This window comes from Papaver somniferum, chromosome 1 (genome assembly GCF_003573695.1).
Source record: "Papaver somniferum cultivar HN1 chromosome 1, ASM357369v1, whole genome shotgun sequence".
Classification (NCBI taxonomy): Eukaryota; Viridiplantae; Streptophyta; class Magnoliopsida; order Ranunculales; family Papaveraceae; genus Papaver; species Papaver somniferum.
This window is the reverse complement of record NC_039358.1, coordinates 223,972,968-223,996,035: the sequence shown is the minus strand read 5'-3', so window position 1 is coordinate 223,996,035 and position 23,068 is coordinate 223,972,968. Positions and strand designations below refer to the sequence as shown.

The following is a 23,068-nucleotide window of genomic DNA, read 5'->3' as shown; positions in this document are numbered from 1 at the left end:
AAAAACAGCCTGTCCCTAGAAGCTACTTATTTTGTAGTGTATACATGGCAATATCAATATCATACAGTGAATGAAGTTTCCATATCTAAATCACTAATTGACGTGGAGGAGAAATACTATTATCTAGTTATTAATGATGTTTCCATATTATCATTGATTGTTTTGCTGATGTTTTTTTTCCATATTAGTATCATTGATTGATATTATGCGTGATTGAGACTTTTATTACGTCTATGATTTTGATTTAATCCCTTCTATCACGTTTACAGACTTTTATTACGTTTACGTCTATGATTTTGATTAAAAAGGAAATAAAAGCGCCTTTGGCGCTTAGGCTAGGGCCTAACCTTTCCGAGAGGCGCCTACAGCGCCATAATCGCTCGCTTAAGGCGCCAGAGCAGAATATAGGGTCGCCTTGGATTCCTCGGGCGCTTGTGCTGCGCTTAGGCGCCAAAGGCGAGCGCCTTTTACAACATAGCTTACATGAGCAACTACTTGACATTTTCGAAATAACGGGCCGATCCCTCGTCGGAAATCATCCGCAAAACTGTTGTTCTCGTGCCATAACAATAAAGCGCAGATTTATCATATATAAGAATATGATATCTCCACCTTTTGTAAGTAAAATCGGCTGAAACATCCGTTTACGAGAACCTACTATCGCTTTGAAATCTATATCAAACTGCATACACCACCTGGTCTCCTTGAAGGACCAGATTTCCACACTTGACTTACGTTTATCCATATAAAGACACAAATCCCTTCCAAGTGCAACAAGTCCATATCTATGTTTTGGCAGAATGTCTTGCATACAAGGAGGGGCAGTTAGCAATCGAAACTTTTCATCAGCCAAGTCAAATGCCACAACGTTGTTAGATGAAATCCAATAAATAGCATCATCTGCATAGGTACCCACACCACCGAACGTCGTCTCCACTCGATAGGAAACTGTACTTATCGTCCTCCATCCACGACCACTGCCAAGAGTGTACATTTCCTTGGGCGTATTTGACGTAACGGATTCTAACTACCTTGTACTCATTGGTTGACCCAACATACCCAAATCCACATGATGTACGGTCATACATGTTAACCTTTCCTTTAGTTAGACGAATAGAATCTGGATCGATGTCTTTTTTCTTCACGAGTAGTTCAGGAAGATAAACTCATTCTCTAGTAAGTGGATTACAAATATAGATGGGGTCTATAATGAAATTGTGGCGTTGAAATGCACAAACCAAACCATTGCAGGAGCCAACTGTGTTTAGAATAAGGTTTGTGGAGCATAGGAGTATGATAGATCCTTGTCAGATTTTCACTGTAGATGTATTTCTCATCAATGCTAATCCTGTCACTTAGTTGTCTTCCATGGAAAAGTAACGTTCTGTGGACACAGTGATCGTTAATGCAACAAGCAAAAAAGAGACATGACTCCACCTTAACCTGGCGGATGAGAGTCGCCCATGTTTTGCAAACTAATTTGCAGTCTAGAATAGATTCAACTGGAACCCGAGAAAAGATATCTAGTACAATATCCAAGGGAAGAGGAAGAGACTTCTCCATAGATATCTAGTACTAATGACACAAATCAAAAACCAAAAATTTCAATGAATAAAATTGCTAACTCCAGTGCTTGAAATCTAGCTAGTTTAAAAAAAAAACTTTGGTGAATGAACTTTTCTACAATGCTAGACCAGCTTTGTTATTATTATATAGTGCCTTCAATGTTTCCTAAAACAAACAAGAAAATATTTGGGTTGGCGGTTTGCTAAACATCTTCTAGATATCCCATCTTCCTGGTTCCATTCTGATTCTGAAAAGAAGATTACTCTCGCTGTTTTTCCTATAAAAACCCAAAGCATCAGTCTTTTCTTTATTCAAACCAAGAGGCAAGAACCCCAAAACATGCTTTTCTCAAAACCTTCTTCTGCTGCAATCGTTATTGCTCTTTTGTTTGCTTTCATGGCTGTGTCTACAGCCTTAGATATGTCCATTATCAGTTACAATGAAAAACATGGTGTTGTGTATAGTGATGAGAGAACAGAGAAAGAGTTATACGATCTGTATGAATCATGGCTTGTACGACACGGCAAGAATTATAATGCTTTAGGTGAAAAGGAAAGGAGGTTTGAGATATTTAAAGATAATCTTCAGTTTATTGATCAGCATAATTCTGAAAATCATTCTTATCAACTTGGTTTGAATAGTTTTGCTGATTTGAGTAATGATGAGTATAAGAAAAAGTATTTGGGTACTAAGATCGATCAGAGACTCGGTAACCCTAAATCAGATCGGTATGCTGTTAATCTTGGGGATAAGAAGCTTCCTGAACATGTTGATTGGAGAGAACAAGGTGCTGTCGTTGATGTCAAAAACCAAGGAAGTTGTGGCAGTTGTTGGGCGTTCTCGACTATTGCTTCGGTGGAATGTGTAAACAAGATTGTTACTGGAGATCTGATTTCACTATCTGAACAAGAGTTGGTAGACTGTGATACATCTAACAATCATGGATGTAATGGAGGTCTTCCGGATTATGCGTTTCAGTTTATCATTGAGAATGGTGGAATTGATACCGAAGAAGATTATCCTTACAATGCTAAAGATAATGAATGTGATGTGAAGAAGAAAAACTCCCATGCAGTGACTATTGACGGGTTTGAAGATGTGCCAGAAAATGATGAGAAGGCTTTGCAGAAAGCTGTGTCAAACCAGGTTGTTAGTGTTGCCATTGAAGCTGGTGGCCGAGATTTCCAACTCTACGAATCGGGTGTTTACACTGGAAGATGTGGAACAGCGTTGGACCATGCTGTGAATGCTGTTGGATATGGTACAGAAAATGGTACAGACTACTGGATTGTGAGAAACTCTTGGGGACCTAATTGGGGAGAACAGGGTTACATCCGAATGGAGCGTAATTTGGCTGACACTAACGAAGGAAAGTGTGGTATTGCAATGCTAGCCTCTTATCCCGTAAAGGCTCTAAAGCGGACTCCTGCAAAACCTTACTGGGGTTTCAGGAAATTTGGAGGCGTCCCTGTTTGAGCTGCCGGGTGTTGTGTTTTTGTTGTTCCAAGGACTGAAAAGTGGTGGAAACTGCATCCTGTTTTTTTGGTTCCTTTTTTTCGGTAGACACCTGGGTTAACTGGTTTCCAGTTGATTATATGGATTTTTTCTGATTATTAATTGTACTAACATTTACTTTTTTCTTGTTTCCAAAACGGATGGCTCATTATCTTTGTCAATTTGCTTTGAAGTTTCAAGTTTCTGCTTGTAATTATTCTCTTCATTTCTACTACTTAATTCACTGAAAATGCTGATGAATTCTGATAACTAAATAAAATATAGCCGGGTCTAATAAAGTGAGGAGCCTTAAATATTTTTTAGTTGAATCAATTGAACACCAAATGTTGATACTACTGCACCGTTTTCTGTGGCTCCTGACTGCTTTCTACTAAAACTCAAAATTGAGCTATCCAGGAACGTCAAGGTCTTTCTGTTGCACTTTGCTGCCAACCTCAAACCAGACCAGTGACAATGCAATCAAGCTGACAAATAACATGACCAGGCATCAGCTTCAACTCTTCTAATCCACGTCGAACTATTCGTTAAACCCTCAATCTGTCAGACATTAAATTGAAGGTGTCAGTATTTGATCCTGTTAACGAGACATACACCCGATAGAATGCAATGGAAACATGCCTGCAAGGATGAATACAGAAAGAAAGAGGCGTACCTGATCTTTATTCTTTCATTCAATGGAGATGTCTTCAATATGAGAAATCTTTTCCCACTCTTCCCCAGTTTTGGAGCAACATCTTTCCTCCAATAGAGGACATGCTTTAATCGATAGGAAATTCAGTTTCGTTAAGCTTTGCATGGTTATCTTAGAAGGCAACTGCAACAGATTCTTGCACTCCCAAATCTCCAACTCCTCAAGTGATCCCAGCCATTCAGGTAATACCTCTAATTCATCAAAGTTATCTATTTTTAACCTTGTTAGACTTGTGAGTTGTTGGAGTTGGTGAGGAAGAGAATTCAGCTTTGACCATCCACGAATCTCTAAGTTCCGAAGTCCTGTGAGGTGTTGTATCCCTTCTACTTCTGCAATTCCTTCAATTCTCAAAGACCAAAGGGAAGTGAACTTTAGCATTTCATTCTCAGAAAGAAGATACTCTAGACCACTGCAATTCAAAATCTCCAGCACTTTTACTGATGATGGCAAGTTCCCAAACCACTCTAGCAAAGCCACCATGTCAGAATGCATGTTGGATATTCTCATATTTTCCAGCATGGTGAGGTGTTGAAGCTGCTCAGGTAGACATTTGAGTGTAGAGCACCCATCTATCTCAAATGTCCAGAGAGAGGGAAAGGAGGAGAATTGCTCTGCCGAAAAAGGAAACACTCCTGGTGCCTCAGAAAACCAACCAATTCTTATCATCTCGAGGTCATTAATGCGTTCCAGATCCACTGACAAAGAATTCCATTCTTAATATGCAGTTCCCTAAGAGAGACTGATTCTTCTATGGGTGCAGATATGTTGTTCTCCTCCGCCAGATGGAAACCTCGGAAATTTGGGCAACCCCAAATTTCCAGATACTTAGTGCAGGTTGCAATGTTTGCCATGGTAGATACTCAAGATCTAAAATTCCATTCATTTTGAGGACATATGGAGATGTTAAGTTCGGTAGAATTGAACTCAATACCATGGCATTGCTGAGCTTAACCTCGAAATTCTTGAGAGATGGAAATGACAAAGTTGGCAACCTGCACAATTTAGGACAAAGTTTGATGAATAACTCCTCGAGGCATGGAAAAAGATGAGAACTGCTGTTGTTCGAAGATGATGTTGCTGCTGACAACGACTCCGCCCATTCTTTCAGCTCGGGAAGTTTACATAAGATCAGCTTCTTCAAGTGAGGAATCTGCATGAACCCCACAATCTGCTCGTATCTGTTGCAGTTTCGCAGTTGGATCTCTGTCAAATTTGGTAAAGACGCAGAAATATTAGTCATCTCCATCCATGACGGAAGCTTTGCACATTTGAAACCATCAACTGTCAGACTTTTCAGATTACGGTGAGTCTGGAGCCCTTCCAATACTAATTCAGGACTATGATAATTGTACTCCTCTTCCTGCTCTTGCTCCTCTTCGTCATCAGTATCACCAAAACCTCTACAACTCCAATGCAGCCCCAAGTGGCGAACATTTCGCTTCTCCATTAGATTTGCACTTAGTACTTCTTCAATGCCACCCCTCACATTCTTAAGATTATATATCTGAAATGTTCCTTCAAGCAAGTTGAGACCTTTTAACTCACCGATCTCCGTCCCTCTCTGATTATGTACTCAGGTAACGTTCTCAATTTAGCCATCCGTCCTAAACCTTTTGGTGTTTCTTCTCGGTGACCCCTATACTTGATATGTTCCAAATTGAAACCTTAGATCTGTCAATGCTCCAACATGTGCATGCATCTCTCGCAAATTGAAACAGCATGAGAGATTTAAAGTCTGCAAGTTAGACAAGCTGTAGATGGACTTTGGCAGTTCTTGAATTCTTGAGATAAAGGTACCTTAAGTTTTTCAAATTAAACCTAGTGTCTGCAAATTATACAATGCACCAATGGACCTATCATGTAGTATTTTGATATGACAATCCTTAGGAGATGAGAGGTTAAGATACCGAAGATGTCTTAATCTCGAAATAGAAGTTATTAAGCTTTCACTTATGCTCAAGCCAGTCAAATCTAGTACACGCAGGTGGCTATTCCTACAGATGAGCTCAATATCCTTACTATGGCTTTGCTCAAAGAGAAGTAAAGTACGAACCTTTTTCGAGGCGCGCAAGAATTCCCGCAACATTGTTAAGCTTTCATCTTTAAATACCAAACCCAACCGGCGAACTTCAGAAGCATCTTTCATCTTAATGTCTTTCGCAAGCGAGAGAGAGTGTTCATGCTTCCCAGTAACACTTATTGCAAGATCATACAGAAGATCATGTATCTTGCATGATTTGATGTTTCCGTGAACATCCTTCTCCACATCATGATAAAATGAGTTAGACAACAAATTGTTGAAATATTCATCCCCAAGATCTTCCATCCATTTTGCGTCTTCTTCAAATGGTTGAAGGAACCCTTCGGCCATCCACAGATGAATTAAAAACTGCCTCTTAATTCTCCAATAATCTTTTGGGAAAATGGAACAAATAGAAAAACATTGTTTCAAACTCGGAGACAAATTATCGTAACTCAACTTCAATATTGAAATGACGTTGTTTTGATCCTTTGATATACTGGCGAAATTCTTATTTTGCCTGATGGAGACCCAGTCACTTCCTTTATTTCTGAGGTGCATAAGACCTCCTAGAGTTTTCGCCACAAGGGGCACACCACAACATTGTTTTGCTATCGATTTTCCTATGTCTGTCATTCTCGAATCGGACTCAAGTGCACCACCAGGAGCAAATGCTTTTTGCCTAATAATACACCAACAATCTTCATCCGACAAACGTTGTAATGTATATGGGGGAATCGCACCTCGAACAATTGATGCAACTTGGCTTTTCCGTGTAGTGACTAAAATTTTGCTCTCTCGAGCACCAACAGTAAGTAAACTTTTAAGTCTCTCCCATTCATGGACATTCTCGCTTCACAGGTCATCAAGAACCAACAAATATTTCTTGCCGCTCAAATTTTGATGAACTTGACGAACCAATTCATTGACATTTGGTACATCGTCACATGTGTGTTTAATGATCGACTCGAGGATCACTCGCAAAAGCTTATTGGCATCAAATGAATCACCATCACTGTCAGAGACATAGACCCATATTATTGGGTCAAATTGTGCCTTAACCAAGGGGTCGTCGAAAACTTGCTGTGCCAGTGTAGTCTTGCCAAGATCCCCCATACCCACTATAGATATGGTGGAAAGGTTATCATTTGACCATGAAGACGAATTGATCAGTAAATCAATTATTCTTGATTGATCATTGTTTCTTCCAATAACACTTATACCATTCACACCTCCTTCTATCAGAATTTTGTCTGTGAGCAGCACTAAAAGTACTACTCGGTAGCAACTTAGACTTGATATCCGCATCATTCACAATTTTTCTTAACTTTTGGTTTATCTTTTTGATTCTACGACCCATTTTCCATCCAAATAAAATCGAGTTGGAGGATTTTGAGACGAAATCACTTACCTTGTCTAGCTTGCCTATCCTTTCATGCTGCCAACGCATGAGTTCATATGCGAAATCATCGAGTACATCGTCAGCTTCATAAGCAACATCTTTCAGCCTTTTCAACCAAAAATTCACAGCATTCGCATGAACTTGCTTCGCCTCTGCATCCACAATCACAGTTAGTATCATCTCTAAAGTTTCTTGAAGATTTTTCAGCTCATTTTTGAAACCTTTTGCTAAACAAATGTTTTCAATCATAAACGGAATCAACTTCTTCATAATTTCAGTCACACTGTTAACAAGAATCCCTTCAATTATTGCCATTACAATAAGAAGAATAAGATGATGAATTTCTGGTAGAATGCAAGAGAATTCGAGTGTTCAGTCGATCAATTTGAGACTTGACTATTTTATTCTCCCTTTGAATTCCATCCACAAGATAAGATAAACAAAAAGGAGGAAGACGTTGACTGGCATATTGTTTTCATCATAAGTGACTTCTAGGAAAGTTTTGCAAGTTGCAACCAACCACTAAGTCCCTACCAGGCTACTTGTTTTCACACTTATTTATAACTCTCAATGTCGGTGATGCTTGCCACAAAAAAAAGAGAGTTTCAGGCTCTCTGGTACACCAGATTATTTGCAAATTTCAGTATCAAGAAGGCAATTACATAGTAAGCACCGAAAATCAAAGCATATGATGTAAATCATATCGGCGTATTGGCAGTTTGGAATTGGATCCATGGCACTATGGCATGATGTAAAGGATAATAATATGAGCTCCGCAAAAGATAATGTTTTATGATTCATCCATACATAGCCCTCTTTAAGTTGAGACTACTAAACCGAACCAACAAATTATCAAAATTATCTAAGAGAATTATCTAATGAGTAAAATTATCTAGCCAATTATCAGTTAACTAGTAAAATTATCTAGCAAATTATCCTTGTCAGTTCTAAGAAGAATTATTATACTTATCAAAAGATACAGAAAACTGAACTCACTGATCAATGTACAACACTACAGAAAATTCAGGTGTATACAAATACATTATGATCTAATGAGTAAAAGCATAGACAGCTGTGGTAATGTAGACAAGAAGTGCAGATGATACCAACGTAGTCAAAGTGGCAACAGCACGAACAGCAGCTTTACTACCACAAGACAATAACCCTAACCTAATTTCTATAACATGCACCATTGACAACATCAGAAATATGCATCCCATAACTGATCCGACTGCTGACCCCAACATTCCAAACCTTAGGACCTTTATGTTGATGTGTGCACGTAAAGCTTCATCAACATCTTTACTATTCAGAAGATTAATAGCAAGCTTTAATCCTTGAGCAATTAAGCTAGAAAAGAGAAAGAAACTAAACGAAACCACTTCAAAGACCAAGAGTCGTTTAGCAACGTCAATACCAGCATCACAAATATCTTTGTTCTCTAAACTATGTTGACCTGGTGTTGTTAACGACAAACCTACAAAAACTGCAATTGTGAATAGCGAGTTTACGTTTACTAAACCATCTAATGCTGTTACATGAACACTTGTTGTTGAATATGAGGCCGAATCTGATGTCGTTCTTGTCTGTTGTCTCTCAGTGTAGTCTCTTGGATAAGATTCAGAACTGTAAATAACAGCAATAAAACAACTTTAGACAGTGACATAAAAATGTTCAAGTGAAAAAAAACCTACAACTTCAATGCTAAATTCCCTAAATCTTGCTATTTTCCAAATTCTTGTTCATTATTAGCAAGTCAAGTTATGTGGTTGAAAATCTATATCAATCCAATTGAACTATTACTACTACAACTTTGTTGTCTCACTTCTAAAGGGTCAAACCAATTAGCTCACAGAACTAGTTTACCCAGGTTACCAAATGAGTCTACAATAACCACAACATCTGTGGAGTAATATCGTGAACCTTCATCTGCAGAGAGTGCAAATCACTCATCACTCACCATGTAATTTCACTCTTCCAAGCTCCAATCTGGCAAGCTGTGATATGATTATGACCCCACACAACACAGTGAGTCTACTAGACTAGGTAAGAACTAGTCAAAACAAAAACCGATTTGACTCAGTGAAACTGATAATTATGGTATTTGGGTGGTGAACCCAGAACTTCACATCAACAAAATCTAGTATCCACCACCTATCTAAAATCCTAAACCCTAGCAAAATGTAATAACCAGAATCAGCTAATATACACAGCTATTTTCTGTAACCGATTTGACTCAGTTCTTGACCGATTTATCCAGTCTCAAAAATCCTAGATCAGTTAGATAACAACAACACTAAGGCTAATTCTTCTTATGAAGCTCTGTTTCCATTTGATTTTCCATTTTTTGTTACATTTATAAAACTCAAAAAGTGATAATAATGAAATAATGAGATAGATCTAGAGAAAGATAAGTGAAGAAAACACTTACTGATCTCCCATTGCTGAATCTGTGACGTATCTTCTTAGAAATGACGTATGAAGTCCAAATCTTCAATGTATGAGATGACCTGAGCTGAACCCTCTGTTTGATTGTTAGGGTTTCTGAGAGAGGGAATGTAATAAGTCTAAGAAGGTGCAGAGAAAGGAAAGTGCTCAAGAAGTGAAGAAAAAGGAGAGAAACAGATGAATTGTTTTGAGTTTAAAAGTAGAATGTTAGATAGATAGTGGAAACAGGTCGGTTGTACTAAATTACTAGTATTAAATCACCTCTTTAATATTCCTAACGTGTCCTCCCTCCATATGCTGCTGCTTTCAGATTTCACCAGCGTAAGGTAAAAAAATAAATAAAGTAAACACGACAGACTTTGTTTTGATAGTGGTCAAAGTCAAATCCCAGTCCAAGCATTGTCCTATTTCTTACACTCATTGTAACTCGGATTTAGAGTTGGGTAGTAACTACGAAATTTGGTTGCTGCTTATAATAAATATAGTCTCTAGCTTCTCAAATAATCTTTTCATATGATTCATAATAAGAAAGGTTCATAGGAAAAGTTATAATGGCACAATTTATGAACTTCTTTTCAAGTAATCTTAGTGTGCTAGGACTGATTTTCTTTCTTGTTTTTGTCACTTGTCAATTAAGTAGTGTGAATGGTGTTGCTGATCAAAATCTGCATGGCCAGAAGAATTTCATAACGTGGAAAGATTGCACACTAAATTTAATGGAGAGGAGGTCTCACTTGAATAACAACCGAAGAAAAAATAGCACGGGCATGGATGTTGTTGTTGTTGTTGCCAAGGATGGTTCCGGAGATTCTGAAACTTTACAGGGCGCAATCGACATGGTTCCCCGAGAATAATACACGTAGAGTCAAAATTTACATACGGCCTGGAATTTACAGGTAACCGTTATATGCCAATTAAATTTTTTTTTTCTTTTTTTTTAATGAAACCTTGTACTGGGACTTCACTTTTCAATAGAGGGATTTTTCTGATGATAATAATATTTGTTGAGTTGGTTAGGGGATGTCCTAATGCCAAATAAAAAGTCTAAATTATCCTTCAATGTATTTAAACCTAATTAAAAAAATCTCAAAACAAAATTTGTTACTATTTTTTGTTGGAAAAAATAGATGGAATCTTCTTTAGTTACGACTAGGTTTTAGAAATTCTAATCGTAATTAATCTTTGAACCAATTACCGTCAGGAGTTCTTTATTCGTAGCCGTAAATAGCAAGGGAATATATAGAAAATTGGTTTTCATCCTAGCCGTGATCCAAAAAAAAAAACTATAAATTTAGTTGGTTGAATCAATAAATCAAAATCAGTAAAATAAATCTAAAAACTAAATTATGTAACCTAATTAACCAAGGGTTATTGTTTGGGTTTCACGAAAATTTAATTGGATATGGGGTTTCTAAATTTACTTACTAGCGGCTCTATTTTTTTCTTATATGAGAAACCCCTATATTGATTTTTGACACCTCTATATTAGGTTTCTTTTTTATAGGATCGATAGACATTTATGTAAGAACTGTTTGCTTTTTTATATTATACAGAGAAAAGGTATTAATTCCAGAAAACAAGCCGTATATTTCACTGATTGGAATTGAAGCTAACCATACAATGATAACATGGAATGCAAAAGCTTCGGATAAGGACGGGCATGGTAAAGAAATAGGCACTTTCAAAACAGCTACTGTCAATGTAGAATCTGATTACTTTTGTGCTAAACTTTTCAGGTATGCACGTCATAAAAATCATATATATTCCCTTCGTTTTGAAAAGAAAGTAACTATCACTTTTTTAATTTGGCTTAAATGAAAAGTGATAATATTTTTTTCCAAAAAAAGGAGATAGCATATTTTTAAAAAAGAATGTTTTCATTTGTTATACACGAGACTGCAATTCAAAAATTTGTAACGTTTGTTTTGCAGAATACTGTAGTTGCAAAGCCAAGAGCAAAGAATATGCAAGGAGTTGCACTGAAAATAAGCGGGAATAAATCCGTACTCTATAATGTGAGGTTTCTTGGGTACCGAGATACACTCTATGACCATCATGGAACACACTACTTCTACAAGTGTTTCATCCAAGGAGCCATTGATTTCGTATTTGGTAATGCAAGGTCGCTTTACGAGGATTGCACTATCAACTCAGTAGCAAGAAGACACGGATATGGATTTATTGCAGCCTCTCATAGGAACTCTCCTGATGAAAATACAGGGTTTTCTTTCTTGAACTCGAGAATTCGTGGCGGGGAAAAAACTTCTTGGGAAGACCATGGGGCAAGTACTCGCGTGCAATCTATATCAAAACCGATATGGACAACATTATAAGTCCTGAAGGATGGAATGACTGGAAGGATCCGTCGAAAAGAAGGTGAGTAACTCAACATGCACCAAATTGGAAAAGAAAATCAAAAATTTAAAATTATATTAGTTAATGCATTAATGGATTTGTATTTCTTAATTAACAACAAAATTAATTTGTTATGCAGTACGGTTACTTTTGGAGAGTTTCAATGCAGCGGTGAAGGATCAAATAGACAACAACGAGTGCAGTGGTCGAAATTATTCACTCAAGAAGAAATACAACCATTTCAGGGTAAACATTACATAGATGGACAAGAATGGCTGGGAATATAGTAAGCCTCCATTCTCAACAAGTAATCTCTTCGTATGAATATATATATACACATATTTATATTGATTTCTACGGTCAGGGATTTTAGTGAAAAACTGGAAACAGATTTTTTTTTGTTTTTGTTTTTTTAATGTTCATAATCTCTTTATGATCTTGCTGCCTTTATCATGGTACGTAAGTTTATAATCCAAAATCATGATTTCAGTGCCTCTCACTGGTAAGCCATCTTGTTAGCCAGCCGGAAGCACAGCCTTTCTCGGGGAAACACAGATCAAAGGGCAATAAGTTCGTCGAATGATTTTACCAATTTGTCGTATCATAAGATAATCTAAACATCGTCCACATTTTTTGATACAAAAACCTTCATGTACAAATTTCCCCAGTATTTGTGTCAGAGAGGAATTCTTTAATTAGCCAAGGGTCCATAAGCGGAGTTTGAGTAACCTACTATTGTCAACTACGAGAAGTGCATTTCGTATTTTCAGCGTAACATGTGAATCACTCGGAAATCGAACTCTTACTATAAACTCCATCCTTTTGCGTCCACTCTGTACATACGATCTTGCATGGATAGTTTATCTAATTCATGTCTCAGATGGCCCATGGGAGTGAATAATCATAGGCGGTGTTTTTCCTTCCGTCAATTTCAAATTTCTTTACGATCTCTCTACAGACTCTACTAGGGAGACTCTTTTGTACTCTTGGGGATGCCATCAGAGGGGGCACTTGAGAGAGACATGCCTGCAAGCATGAATTGCATGGTGGACTCCTATGGTCATTGGATACAAACAACTGAACTTTACTATATTTAACTATAGTTACACCAACAATAATCTGTGCAGATGTTATTATTTTTTTTAAAGAAGAAGAAAAACAGAAATACGAGGGGTATAAAGCCAGGACCTCCAAAGAAGTAGATAAATAAAAGTAAAAAGATACGAAAAGCGAAAAAATACATCATTAAACTCATCCACAGCGTTTACCGAAGATTTATTTAAGGAGCTTTTAAGTAAATTTCTTGTTTTGGTTTAGAACTTCGCCTCTTAAAGCCACCTAAAACAGATTGAACACCATCCGATGGGGGAGAGGGAGTTTCAACCATCATATTCTTTAGTAATATGTGCATATTTGCTTTAAGCAATAATGTAACTAACTGGTAGTATTTCAATGATGCACCACATTGTATTATCTCAAACCTCAATCTGACTGAGATATTTGAAACTCTTTGCTTCAAATAATCTTTTTTTAAGTCAAGTCTGTATGTTAAGATAGGCAAGTGTAATAATTCGGGTGAATTATTAGCATGATTAGAACATCTCTAACAGCTTTACATTACCATTACCATGAATTAACTCCCTTTGTTTTTCTTTTCAAGCATCTACATGGCTCTCCTGAACATATATGGAGTAGAAATAGTCATCGGAATTAGGATCCTAATCAATTCCCACTACAAGAAACATAATATATTGCAGCACCCAATGGTTATGGTATAAATCCCTACTGGTGTCGCGATAACCTATGTAGCAAGAAGTCTATTGCTGCACCCAATCTTTATTGCTGCAGCAAGAAATTATACTTTTTTGCCACACTCTTTTTATATTGTTGTTACAGTTGTGTGGCAAAAGTTTCATTTTACAGCAGGAAACTATAGCTTTTAGATGCAGCTGAAAAGGCAAAAAATTTGCTTTCGCAACACCAATATTTAAGGTGTGGCAATATATGGTGTAGAAATTTGCTTTCGCAACACCAATATTTAAGGTGTGGCAACACCAAAAATTTGCTTTCGCAACACCAATAGTTTTGATATTACCATAAACCTCTTTGTTCCAAACTCTGAGGTGAAGTTTGATATCTTTAAGCTTCCTAGCAATGAGGAAAGCACTGGAGCCAGTGAGATTTCTTCTCCAACACTCAGCAATGATATTCCTACAATCCTTATGGTCTAGCCAAAGACCAAAGAATTTAAAAGGAACTTTACCAGTTTTCCAAGTTGGATTAGAATTGAGAAGGATTGGATGGTGGTCTGATCCAATAGCTAGCACACACTACAAAAGTATTGAGTATTAGCCACGTCTCTATTGCCACGGATCTGTACATTCATGGCTATTGGTCACATATTTCCACGCCTAACGGGTAGTCGTGGAAAATAGGTCATTTTTTGCTACGGCCAGATATGAAGCTGCCACGGGTCCGGGTTTATAAGTTGTGAGTCTGATGAATGACCTCTACTGACGATAGGGTGGGTCGTGGGTGTTGTGGGCATTCTGCTTCGAGACAAAGAAAATAATGTCGTAGATAATGTTGTACAACTTATTATTCGCTAAGGGGAGGAAACCCACAATTCCAACTGAACATAAATAACTCCCCAGTTCCCCCTCACCTCTCCTCTTTCTTCGGTTATGCATTCTAACAGGAAAAAAAAATCAATACTTCGAAACTGTTTGCGCAGAGAAGACAAATATTCCAAGTAAGCTGGGATTAGTGTAGAATTAGTTCTTATTGTTTCAATTTCCTGAAACTAGGGTTTTTACAGTAGTATTTTTTCTGTATAATCAACCTAATTGTATATCGGTTTTTAATTTTTTTTTATACTGACTAAGAGTATTATCTTCTTTAATTTGAACTATTTTTTTATTTTGGGTCGGATTTGGAATAAGGAAATCCATGAATTTCTTCCTTCTCTGCAATACTTCATCGATTTTGATCTGAAATTGTATCTCTCAAGCTGGTAAGAAGTTCGATTACTTATTCCTTGATATCCTGCTACGAATGTCATGCATTTTGATTTTTATATTAGATCCAAAGATTGATTTTTGTTTGAAATTTCAGTTAAGGTTAAAAATTAGGTCTTTGTTTATGCACATGGTACAGGATTCCTATTTCAAGTGTAATCTATCTATGCAAAACCCATTATGCACGTCTTTCGATTTTAGACAAATACTGCTTTTGGTTATTCTTAAGAATAAATGTCCTTGCAGTAGATGTGCATATGGATTCCTGGATGTGGATTAAAAACTGCATTCTTATGAACCACCTGTTTGTGGGTAGGTTTTTTGTTTAATTATCGGCAGTAGTTTTCAGAAGTGCTTTTTGTTTGGTATTCTCACTCTAGGAATGAAGGAATAACAATGGCCTCTTGTTTTTCGAAGAGTCAAGTCCAAATTTCTTCTTGTATAATAATAGTCACTGCACCAAAACAGCCATTTTGTGGCGTTTATAAACGTTGCGCATAATTTGAGCAACGGTAATAACTGTTGGCAAAACGGCGTTGCGCATAAGTGTGTAACGCAAGTTATCCGTTGCACAAATTATATTGACCAACGCTTATAAACGTTGCACAACAGGTTGCGCAACGTTTTATTTTTCTATTTGTGCAACGTATATATTAATTTGTGCAACATATATGTTAATTTGTGCAACTCTTATTATTAATAGAATCACACTTTTGCGGGTCCCATTTTGGTTTTTGTCAACGTTTTATTTTTTTGTTAGCAGCATATTCGTTGCTCATTTCAGTTGATTTGTGCAAAGGATGTTTTTACTACATTTATATCCGTTGCAAATAATTTTTCAGAAAAAAATAATTGCCGCCGGCTATAATCTCGACGGATTTCTGGACCTGAATATACCATTATAAATGAACTAGGAGACCCGATTTATCATTTGGTAGGAATCTTAATATCATCACAGTCGATGAAGAACAATTACTGATCAACACAATAGATCATGTTTAACAATTCATACATCAATAATAGTTGAACTTAGCATAAGCCCATACAATAAATTGGTATGTTCAACTAGGTAATCTGACATTATTTTTTCAAATTAAAACACGTTTCGACTCTCTGACTACTTGAGTAGTACTACTAAGTTAACACTTCCAACTCTTACTCGTCGTACAGATCCAGAGATAGAAAAAAGAAAGAAAATAAACAAACAATAATCAATTAATACCCCAACATAAAATCAAACACAAACCCAAATTTAAATTATCTAATCTAAAAACACTAGACAAAAAATCGAAGAAAATAGTTCACCAAATAAAACTCCTCAAGCTAAACTAAGCAAACAAACAAAACCCACGACAGTAAGAACAGATTAAGATCTGAAAATGTTTAGAGAGTGAGAGATGAGTACACCTGTAGTAGAAATCTAGGTTTTAGAGTCGGAGAAACGGGGTTTTATTTATGAAAACTTGGATTGATTCGGAGATACCACTTAGGGTTGGAAGAGAAGAAAAATATGGGGAGGAGAACTCGACGCTTGAGAGATAATAGAAAATAAAAAGAAAATAAGAAAAAATAAAATAAATGGGAGATAATATAAAATTGATGGACAATTAAATCCTCAAACTAATTTAATAAATACAAGCGCGTCCTTCTTTTCTTTTCTTTTTTTTCTTTCCCTAATAAATAATATTTAGTGCAACGAGATTTAGTGTAGTGTGTTGCTAAAACCAGGATATGGTGTAGTGTGTTCCTTTACCTTCTACAAATCTTATAATCACTAAAATATCTTCTCATTCTCTTCAAATTAGATCTATATATGTTTCTACAAAGAGATTTAGTCTAGCTATTTACATAGTTTTAATCTGCAAAAGAACTTCATATACATATATTGTCGTTCATCAATTGTACACCTTTTGAAAGAATTTGTACAGATGGAGCGAAATTAATAGCAGATTACGTTTTTTATGGCAATGAAGGCAAGTGTAGTAGGGAAAAATAGAAACAATATAATAGTACTTGGAAACAGTATTACAGGGTAGAAGAGAACAAACAACCTACCACAAATTTCTTGATTGCAATGTAGTTTCTATGTCGTCAGCTTGTTTCATATTTAACAGCTCTCATTTAGAATGTGTATTTGTCATGGATGTCCTTGTTCGCACTGGTACTAAGTCAAGTTTTTTCGGTGATGCAAGGATAGATATGGATTCTCGATTTTGAATTTTAACATTCTTCAAGATGAAAACTCCTTTACTAGGTGTTTATTCTCTGGTATGTTATTTTGTTTTTTAGAATGTCACCCCAATAGTTGATGTACGTAGTTACTATTTGTGGTTCTTGTAGGAAGATGACGACCCACAACCCCCAACAACAAAGAAATTAAGAGGCGTTGCGAAGTTAAATTTTGTTGTCAAGCTGAAAAAAGGCGAGAAAGTGCCTCTGGAATTTTTCCAGCATGAACCAGCTGGCCTGAACACAAGTAAGATCTCTGCTTACCGGGGAAAATTGGCATAAAATGGAGAAAAATTCCCTTTTTTTGCAGTGGAAATAATAGGGAAAAGTAAGAGATAGAGAAGGAGAAGAACTTGATATTGATAAAGAGGCATCAAACTATTACATACATATAATGTTCTCTTATATACATGAAAGGGAAGACATATTCATCTAATGGACCGCACATCCATGGGCCATAGGCCCTATAACACTCCCCCTTGTGCGGTTCAATAACAAATTTTTATACATAGTGCTTCACATATAGTGCTTTAAATGTAGTTTTTCAAATGTTGTTCTGTCCTTGATGACTTGTGCTGAAATCAGTTGCCTCATTAAAACCTTGACAAGAGAAAAATCCAGTGGGATAAAACCTTATTACAACTCTTCACATGTAGTACTTCACATGTTGTCTCGTACTTTACATGTAGTTCATCACATGCAATACGATCTTCAAAGACCGACATGTCTAAGTTAATTGCCTCGTTAAAACTTCTTTAGGAGAATTCAGAGGGACAAAACCTGAACTAAAGAAAGAGTATAATATAAAGAAAACTTAGAACATAGTTGGATGCGTATACGTTGCCTCATTAAAACCTTGACAAGGGAAAAGCCAGTGGGACAAAACCTTGACGAAGGGAAAAGAGTACAACGTCATAGATGTAAGTAAAGGTGATCTGTTGCAGATGATTACTTTCCTCCGTTGAGGTTGATTAGTTGCTTCACAACTCATAAGGAAGAAAATCCTTGTGGGAAAGACAATAGCCTTAGTTAGCAAATTACTTCCTGGTGTTTGTTGTTGTATCATTAAAAACCTTACCGAGTATTAAAACCCTGTGGGAAAAAGCAACCTCGATAAAGGAAAATAGTTCAACACACCATTAGATGCTCCCCTTGATGTCAGACAATTTTCATTAGTCTAATACAGTCAAAAGGAGTTTATCACACTTTACTTTGGTGACTTGAATGTTTATAAGACCCTGTTGTTGATTCTAGAAGTTCGTTGCTTAAGAAAATACCGCGTTTCATTTCTTTGATTCAGATATTTTCAGTAATATCAACGCGATCGTTATGTCTTCAACGTTCAACATACTTGATGTTTTTAGTGTTGTCTCGTTAAAAACCTTGTCGAGTAACAAAACCATTTGGGAAAAACTATTCTCGATCGAAGGGAAAAAGAGTACAACACAACTTCAATTTCGAAGTAAATTATGTCGAAATCATATCCTTGGATCCTCCCCCTGATTACTTTCAGAGTTTTTCCAGATAGTTCCTTTAGTCATGTAGTTTTCGAAACTGAATATCGATAATGACTTAGAAAATAGTCTATCATATCTCCCCCTGATTACTTTCGTTGGAGAATATATTATTGTTCCTTCATAATCAACAACTTTTGGATTGCACTTTCATTAGCATTCCTTTTTATGTCCTTGTAGGGATAAAAAAAAAGAAATTATGTCAATGGTTACTTTTGAGTACATGATTACATTCATTATACCATTCCAATGACGTTGTGTTGGCGCTGAGCTATATCTAGCTAACAAGTTCCCTAAGGATGTAAAATCTAATCGAATACATTATTATACTAAGTACAAAAATGCGTCTACTGTACTTAGATATGGGAATTCCATCTCCCAACACATCTTCGTCATCTTCCTTTAGACGAAATCATATCTTACTTACATTTGAACCTCGATTAATCATGGGAGTACTATCAGGATGCATGTCTTTGTTAAATTTCCTGACAACTTTAGACATATGCAAACTGGTGGAATAATATGCCACAAGCTCAGTATTCGTTCGAGCTTTCCCCAGACTTTTCATCTCAAATTCGGATTTCAAATAGCTTTTAAGGTCTCTTATTACATCAAGAGTGCCCATCATGTCTGTACCATCGACATAGATAGCTACAATTCCAAATCAGGAACTTTCTTGTGAATACGCAAGGAAGAATAACTTACTTGTCTATCCCCTCCAAATCAAATAGTCACTTAGACGGGTATACCACATCCGCCTGATTGCTTCAATCTATAAGTGAGCATTATATCTAACTGTAAACGCACTCTGTGGGTTAGAGTCACTTAATTTGGGTAACAAAAGGCTATCAAGTACTTTTGTAAATATCTTCTATCTCTTGATTCTTTCAGAGATACGTAACAACCACATACATATGTTGCATTTCAAGTCCTTTTGAAATTACCAAGATAACTAAGTAGCGGAACACTATAAAGTTCATTACAAGAGAACAATTCCAGGGTTTTGTTAGAAACCTCGCGCCACAAGGCGAGTCTTTATACTTTAAGACTGCTTTCTTCTCATTATGTTTTGTGACAAATTAATCATGTATGTCCAATAGGCTTTACACTTGGTTGGTTAGCACTACCACACCAAATACCTGTATATTTGTCAAAGAACCAAGTTCTACCTGGATTGTATAGGCCAAATATGCTCTTCGCTGACATTAAGCAATAAGAAGCATGGTTCGATCTCGTCATGCTCTATTTTATTGAGAAACTATATATACAAATAATAATTAATATGTTCGCACGATCTTTCCATTGACTCGTGTGTGTTCTCATAATCCTTTACGATTTCATTATTCTCTGGAATCATTAAACTTCGGAGCCAGTATTGATTCATGGACATTGTCAGAGACAATCAAATGAGATGATTTCATTAATGATACAAATTAGGTTGTGCCTTACTCATCTACTTCATTTCTAGGTGAGTATTGATCGAACCTGGTGGTCTCTCCATCTTCCTTTGTGGAGCCACAACCTTAACTACACTTCCACCAAGTGTAGTAGTTACAACACCCTAGTCTATGGTGTACCCATACTGAGGATTTCTAACCTTGCAGGAAAATTTGCATCTGGTAAGTGTAATCTTGTCACGTTGTCGATATCAGTGCACTTTCTGAAATCGATTATTCTTTGTCACTTCACATTTACATTTATGGAGTACAAGAATCAATATGAGACACAATGGGAACACACCACGACAATTCATGTCGTTCCCTTATAAAATACTTTTTCTTATCTCCCCCTAACGACGGGAAAACTGTCTCATTAAAATGACAACCCGCAAATCTAGCGGTAAGAGATCTCCCGCCAAAAAGGTTTAAAATGCGGATAATTATTGGGAACTCATTTCCAACATAATTACTTAACAGTTTTGAAGACCCATCATAGTACGATGTGGAGTCGTAATGTCACATATATAGTGCAACCAAAAATGTGTAAGAACACGGATGTCAGGCTTAAATCATGTTACCAACTGGTACGCAGAAAAGGTTGACTAACATTGGGTTCCAAAACGAATTAAGTAAAGATGCGTGTAATATTGCATATTCCCCAAGCAATTAAAGGTAGGTTTGTACGCATAACCATGCCTTAGGCACCATCTGTAACCTTTGATGATAGCCTTTTCGAGACCATGGGGTATATGATGCTCTACATTGATCCTATTAAACATGGAGTAACCATCAAGTCCTTTTGATGTATACTCTCTAGCATTTACAAGGGGTGGTGAGTCCTTACATGTAAAACATGTGCTAGTAGTTTTCCAAACGCAAATTTCTTGGGAACTATAATTAGTCCAAAATGTCAAAACATTCACCAGAGTCATAAGTCACTTTAATGGTCCGCATTCTGCATGAATATTTTTCTGTATTTCACCTTGTTTTCTTTTAAATTTTACCATTTGCATCTTAGGATGGTCTCCATCCTGTTTTACTGAAGACTTTGTAAAAATGAGTGATATGCTTTCTTACCTAAAAGCATAATAGGAAGGGGGTTGTGCATCTAGTACTTTAGAAAACACTTATTGAGAGACATGCCGTCACTTCGCATTCTGTCAATCTTTTTCCCATTGCCTCGTACACTCAAACACACTGATGTACGTAGGATTCCTTTCAAAATGAAACATCATGTCACAACCAAAGTGCCTTTATGGTTATGTCAAAGCCTGTATGAATCAATTCCCAACATTTCATCGTTGGAGTCAATATGGATTTAATAATCTAAATACTATAGTGATTTACATTTCACTAGATTGACTCATTAGTTTCTCTAAGATATATTTCCTTCCAAATATATTAGAGACTATAAAAGATGCAATCAGTTACATTCTCATCATTGTGAGTTTCCATATGATTTAACAAGGTGATTAGCTCTCGGTACATATAGAGATTTTGTGACTTTTAATCTTTGTTCCATCTTGGAAACAAAATTTGAGCATTGCTTCGCTCGATGATCCAATGTCGTAGTCACATTACAAAGAATTAGTTCAAAAACTAGTTTATATTCCTTAAATTAGTGGGAGAAAAACCACTATCAGTTAGACGTTGAATCTTGAGAGATTTAATAAGTGGTGTGGCCTTATTCGTAACAAAATTGGGATTTAACTCAAGTACTTTAGAGTGAATATATGTTACGTTTCAGAGGGGATGATATATATTTCATCAAAATATATCTCAAGTGTATTAGAAAATTAATGTCTCTTGTAAATGATGTACTTTTAATACTATAAGTGCAGACAATGTATAAAGTTCAACTGAATAAGATAGTCAATTGTCTAGGCATAGTTCTTCTTGCCAATAAATTTGATGTTTAAAGTATGACCTCCTTCTGGAAATCGGTTGTTACTATGGTACCCACATTTCATTTCTTGTACCAATACCAGTTTCCTTTTGATGTGAGCTGGAATGACATCTTATCTTGAAACCATGTTCGGTTGATACTTGTACTTTGGTGTTATTACTACATGGGACAATAATACATATTTCTCTCATATATGTATGTTTTCACATGCTTCACATGAGTCAGTATGCCTAACCCTCATTACTTTAGGGTTTCTCATTTTCAATATTGGTACAAGTAGCTTAGTTAGAGAAATTTATTTATCTCAACAAGACACAATAATCTCACTTCGCATGTCAACCACTTACTTTAGGCTGAATATATTACTAAAGATATTGAATCTCTTGTTGGCATACTTCCAGATAGACTGGTTTGTTAGTACCATGAATGAAGTGGAAATAAATAATTTCCGACTCATATCGCCCTTTGTAAGTGCTTCCACAAAAATTGGAATGCATGTGCTTATGCTTATAAACATAAAGTATATTTAGCTCCACATAGAAGGTGTTTTTCATTGGAAGAATCTTTTATGAAGGAATATATTCATTTCTCACAAAAAAAAATGATTTCCACATCAAAAAACATGATAATGGTTCTCGAGTACTTCCGGATCCAAAATGTTATTTTTGAGTCGAGTTGGGACCAACCATAAAGTGCCATAATAAAGGACATTAAAATAAATAATTCCAGTATTATAATCCCCAAACCAAATTTCTTTATGGTCAAAATGAATTTTTAGGGACCAAATTTCTTGATGGTTCTAAAGGTCAATCGGTTAAGTCAGAAATCCAGCCAATAATCATAATTCAGTTAACAGTCAAAGTTGATAGTCAATAACCAACCAATGATAATAACCCCGTTAATGATTGGCAATACTTAGTCAATTTCAAACAATAACGTCATAACATTTTAATAGTGCAGACATTA

The 23,068-nt window shown here is 36.3% G+C and overlaps 4 protein-coding genes across 4 annotated transcripts; 2 read left to right on the top strand and 2 right to left on the bottom strand.

The window, feature by feature from the left end:
- The first annotated feature begins 1,905 nt into the window (after window positions 1–1,905).
- Window positions 1,906–3,042, top strand: LOC113361429 (zingipain-1-like). The gene has a single exon (XM_026604682.1). It carries the CDS (start codon window positions 1,906–1,908, stop codon window positions 3,040–3,042), a length of 1,137 nt encoding a protein of 378 aa, XP_026460467.1.
- A 244-nt stretch (window positions 3,043–3,286) lies between these two features.
- LOC113361420 (putative disease resistance protein RGA3) lies at window positions 3,287–6,463 on the bottom strand. The gene is made up of 4 exons (XM_026604672.1): window positions 5,591–6,463; window positions 4,524–5,344; window positions 3,734–4,480; window positions 3,287–3,618 (listed from the first exon to the last, which is right to left on the bottom strand). Exons 1-3 carry the CDS (start codon window positions 6,426–6,428, stop codon window positions 3,749–3,751), a joined length of 2,391 nt encoding a protein of 796 aa, XP_026460457.1. The 5' UTR covers window positions 6,429–6,463; the 3' UTR covers window positions 3,287–3,618; window positions 3,734–3,748.
- Window positions 6,464–8,132: 1,669 nt separating this feature from the next.
- On the bottom strand, window positions 8,133–9,846 carry LOC113337515. Its single transcript, XM_026583186.1, has 2 exons — window positions 9,626–9,846; window positions 8,133–8,820 (listed from the first exon to the last, which is right to left on the bottom strand). The coding sequence occupies exons 1-2, from the start codon at window positions 9,634–9,636 to the stop codon at window positions 8,244–8,246; spliced, it is 588 nt and encodes a 195-aa protein (XP_026438971.1). The 5' UTR covers window positions 9,637–9,846; the 3' UTR covers window positions 8,133–8,243.
- Window positions 9,847–10,437: 591 nt separating this feature from the next.
- Window positions 10,438–17,525, top strand: LOC113361409 (pectinesterase QRT1-like). The gene is made up of 5 exons (XM_026604664.1): window positions 10,438–10,538; window positions 11,196–11,427; window positions 11,574–11,928; window positions 12,137–12,243; window positions 17,355–17,525. The coding sequence occupies exons 1-5, from the start codon at window positions 10,438–10,440 to the stop codon at window positions 17,523–17,525; spliced, it is 966 nt and encodes a 321-aa protein (XP_026460449.1).
- The last annotated feature ends 5,543 nt before the right edge of the window (window positions 17,526–23,068 follow it).

Bases quoted from the DNA above. Each gene is read 5' to 3' on its own strand.
- LOC113361429 (XM_026604682.1), top strand. From the start codon at position 1,906: ATGCTTTTCTCAAAACCTTCTTCTGCTGCAATCGTTATTGCTCTTTTG.
- LOC113361420 (XM_026604672.1), bottom strand. From the start codon at position 6,428: ATGACAGACATAGGAAAATCGATAGCAAAACAATGTTGTGGTGTGCCC. The intron at 5,345-5,590 runs GTTTAATTTGAA...ACGTTACCTGAG, and splicing joins GTATAATTTGCAGACACTAG to TACATAATCAGAGAGGGACG. The intron at 4,481-4,523 runs TAGAAGAATCAG...TATTAAGAATGG, and splicing joins GAACAACATATCTGCACCCA to AATTCTTTGTCAGTGGATCT.
- LOC113361409 (XM_026604664.1), top strand. From the start codon at position 10,438: ATGGTTCCGGAGATTCTGAAACTTTACAGGGCGCAATCGACATGGTTC. The intron at 10,539-11,195 runs GTAACCGTTATA...TATATTATACAG, and splicing joins ATACGGCCTGGAATTTACAG to AGAAAAGGTATTAATTCCAG. The intron at 11,428-11,573 runs GTAACTATCACT...TTTGTTTTGCAG, and splicing joins CCCTTCGTTTTGAAAAGAAA to AATACTGTAGTTGCAAAGCC.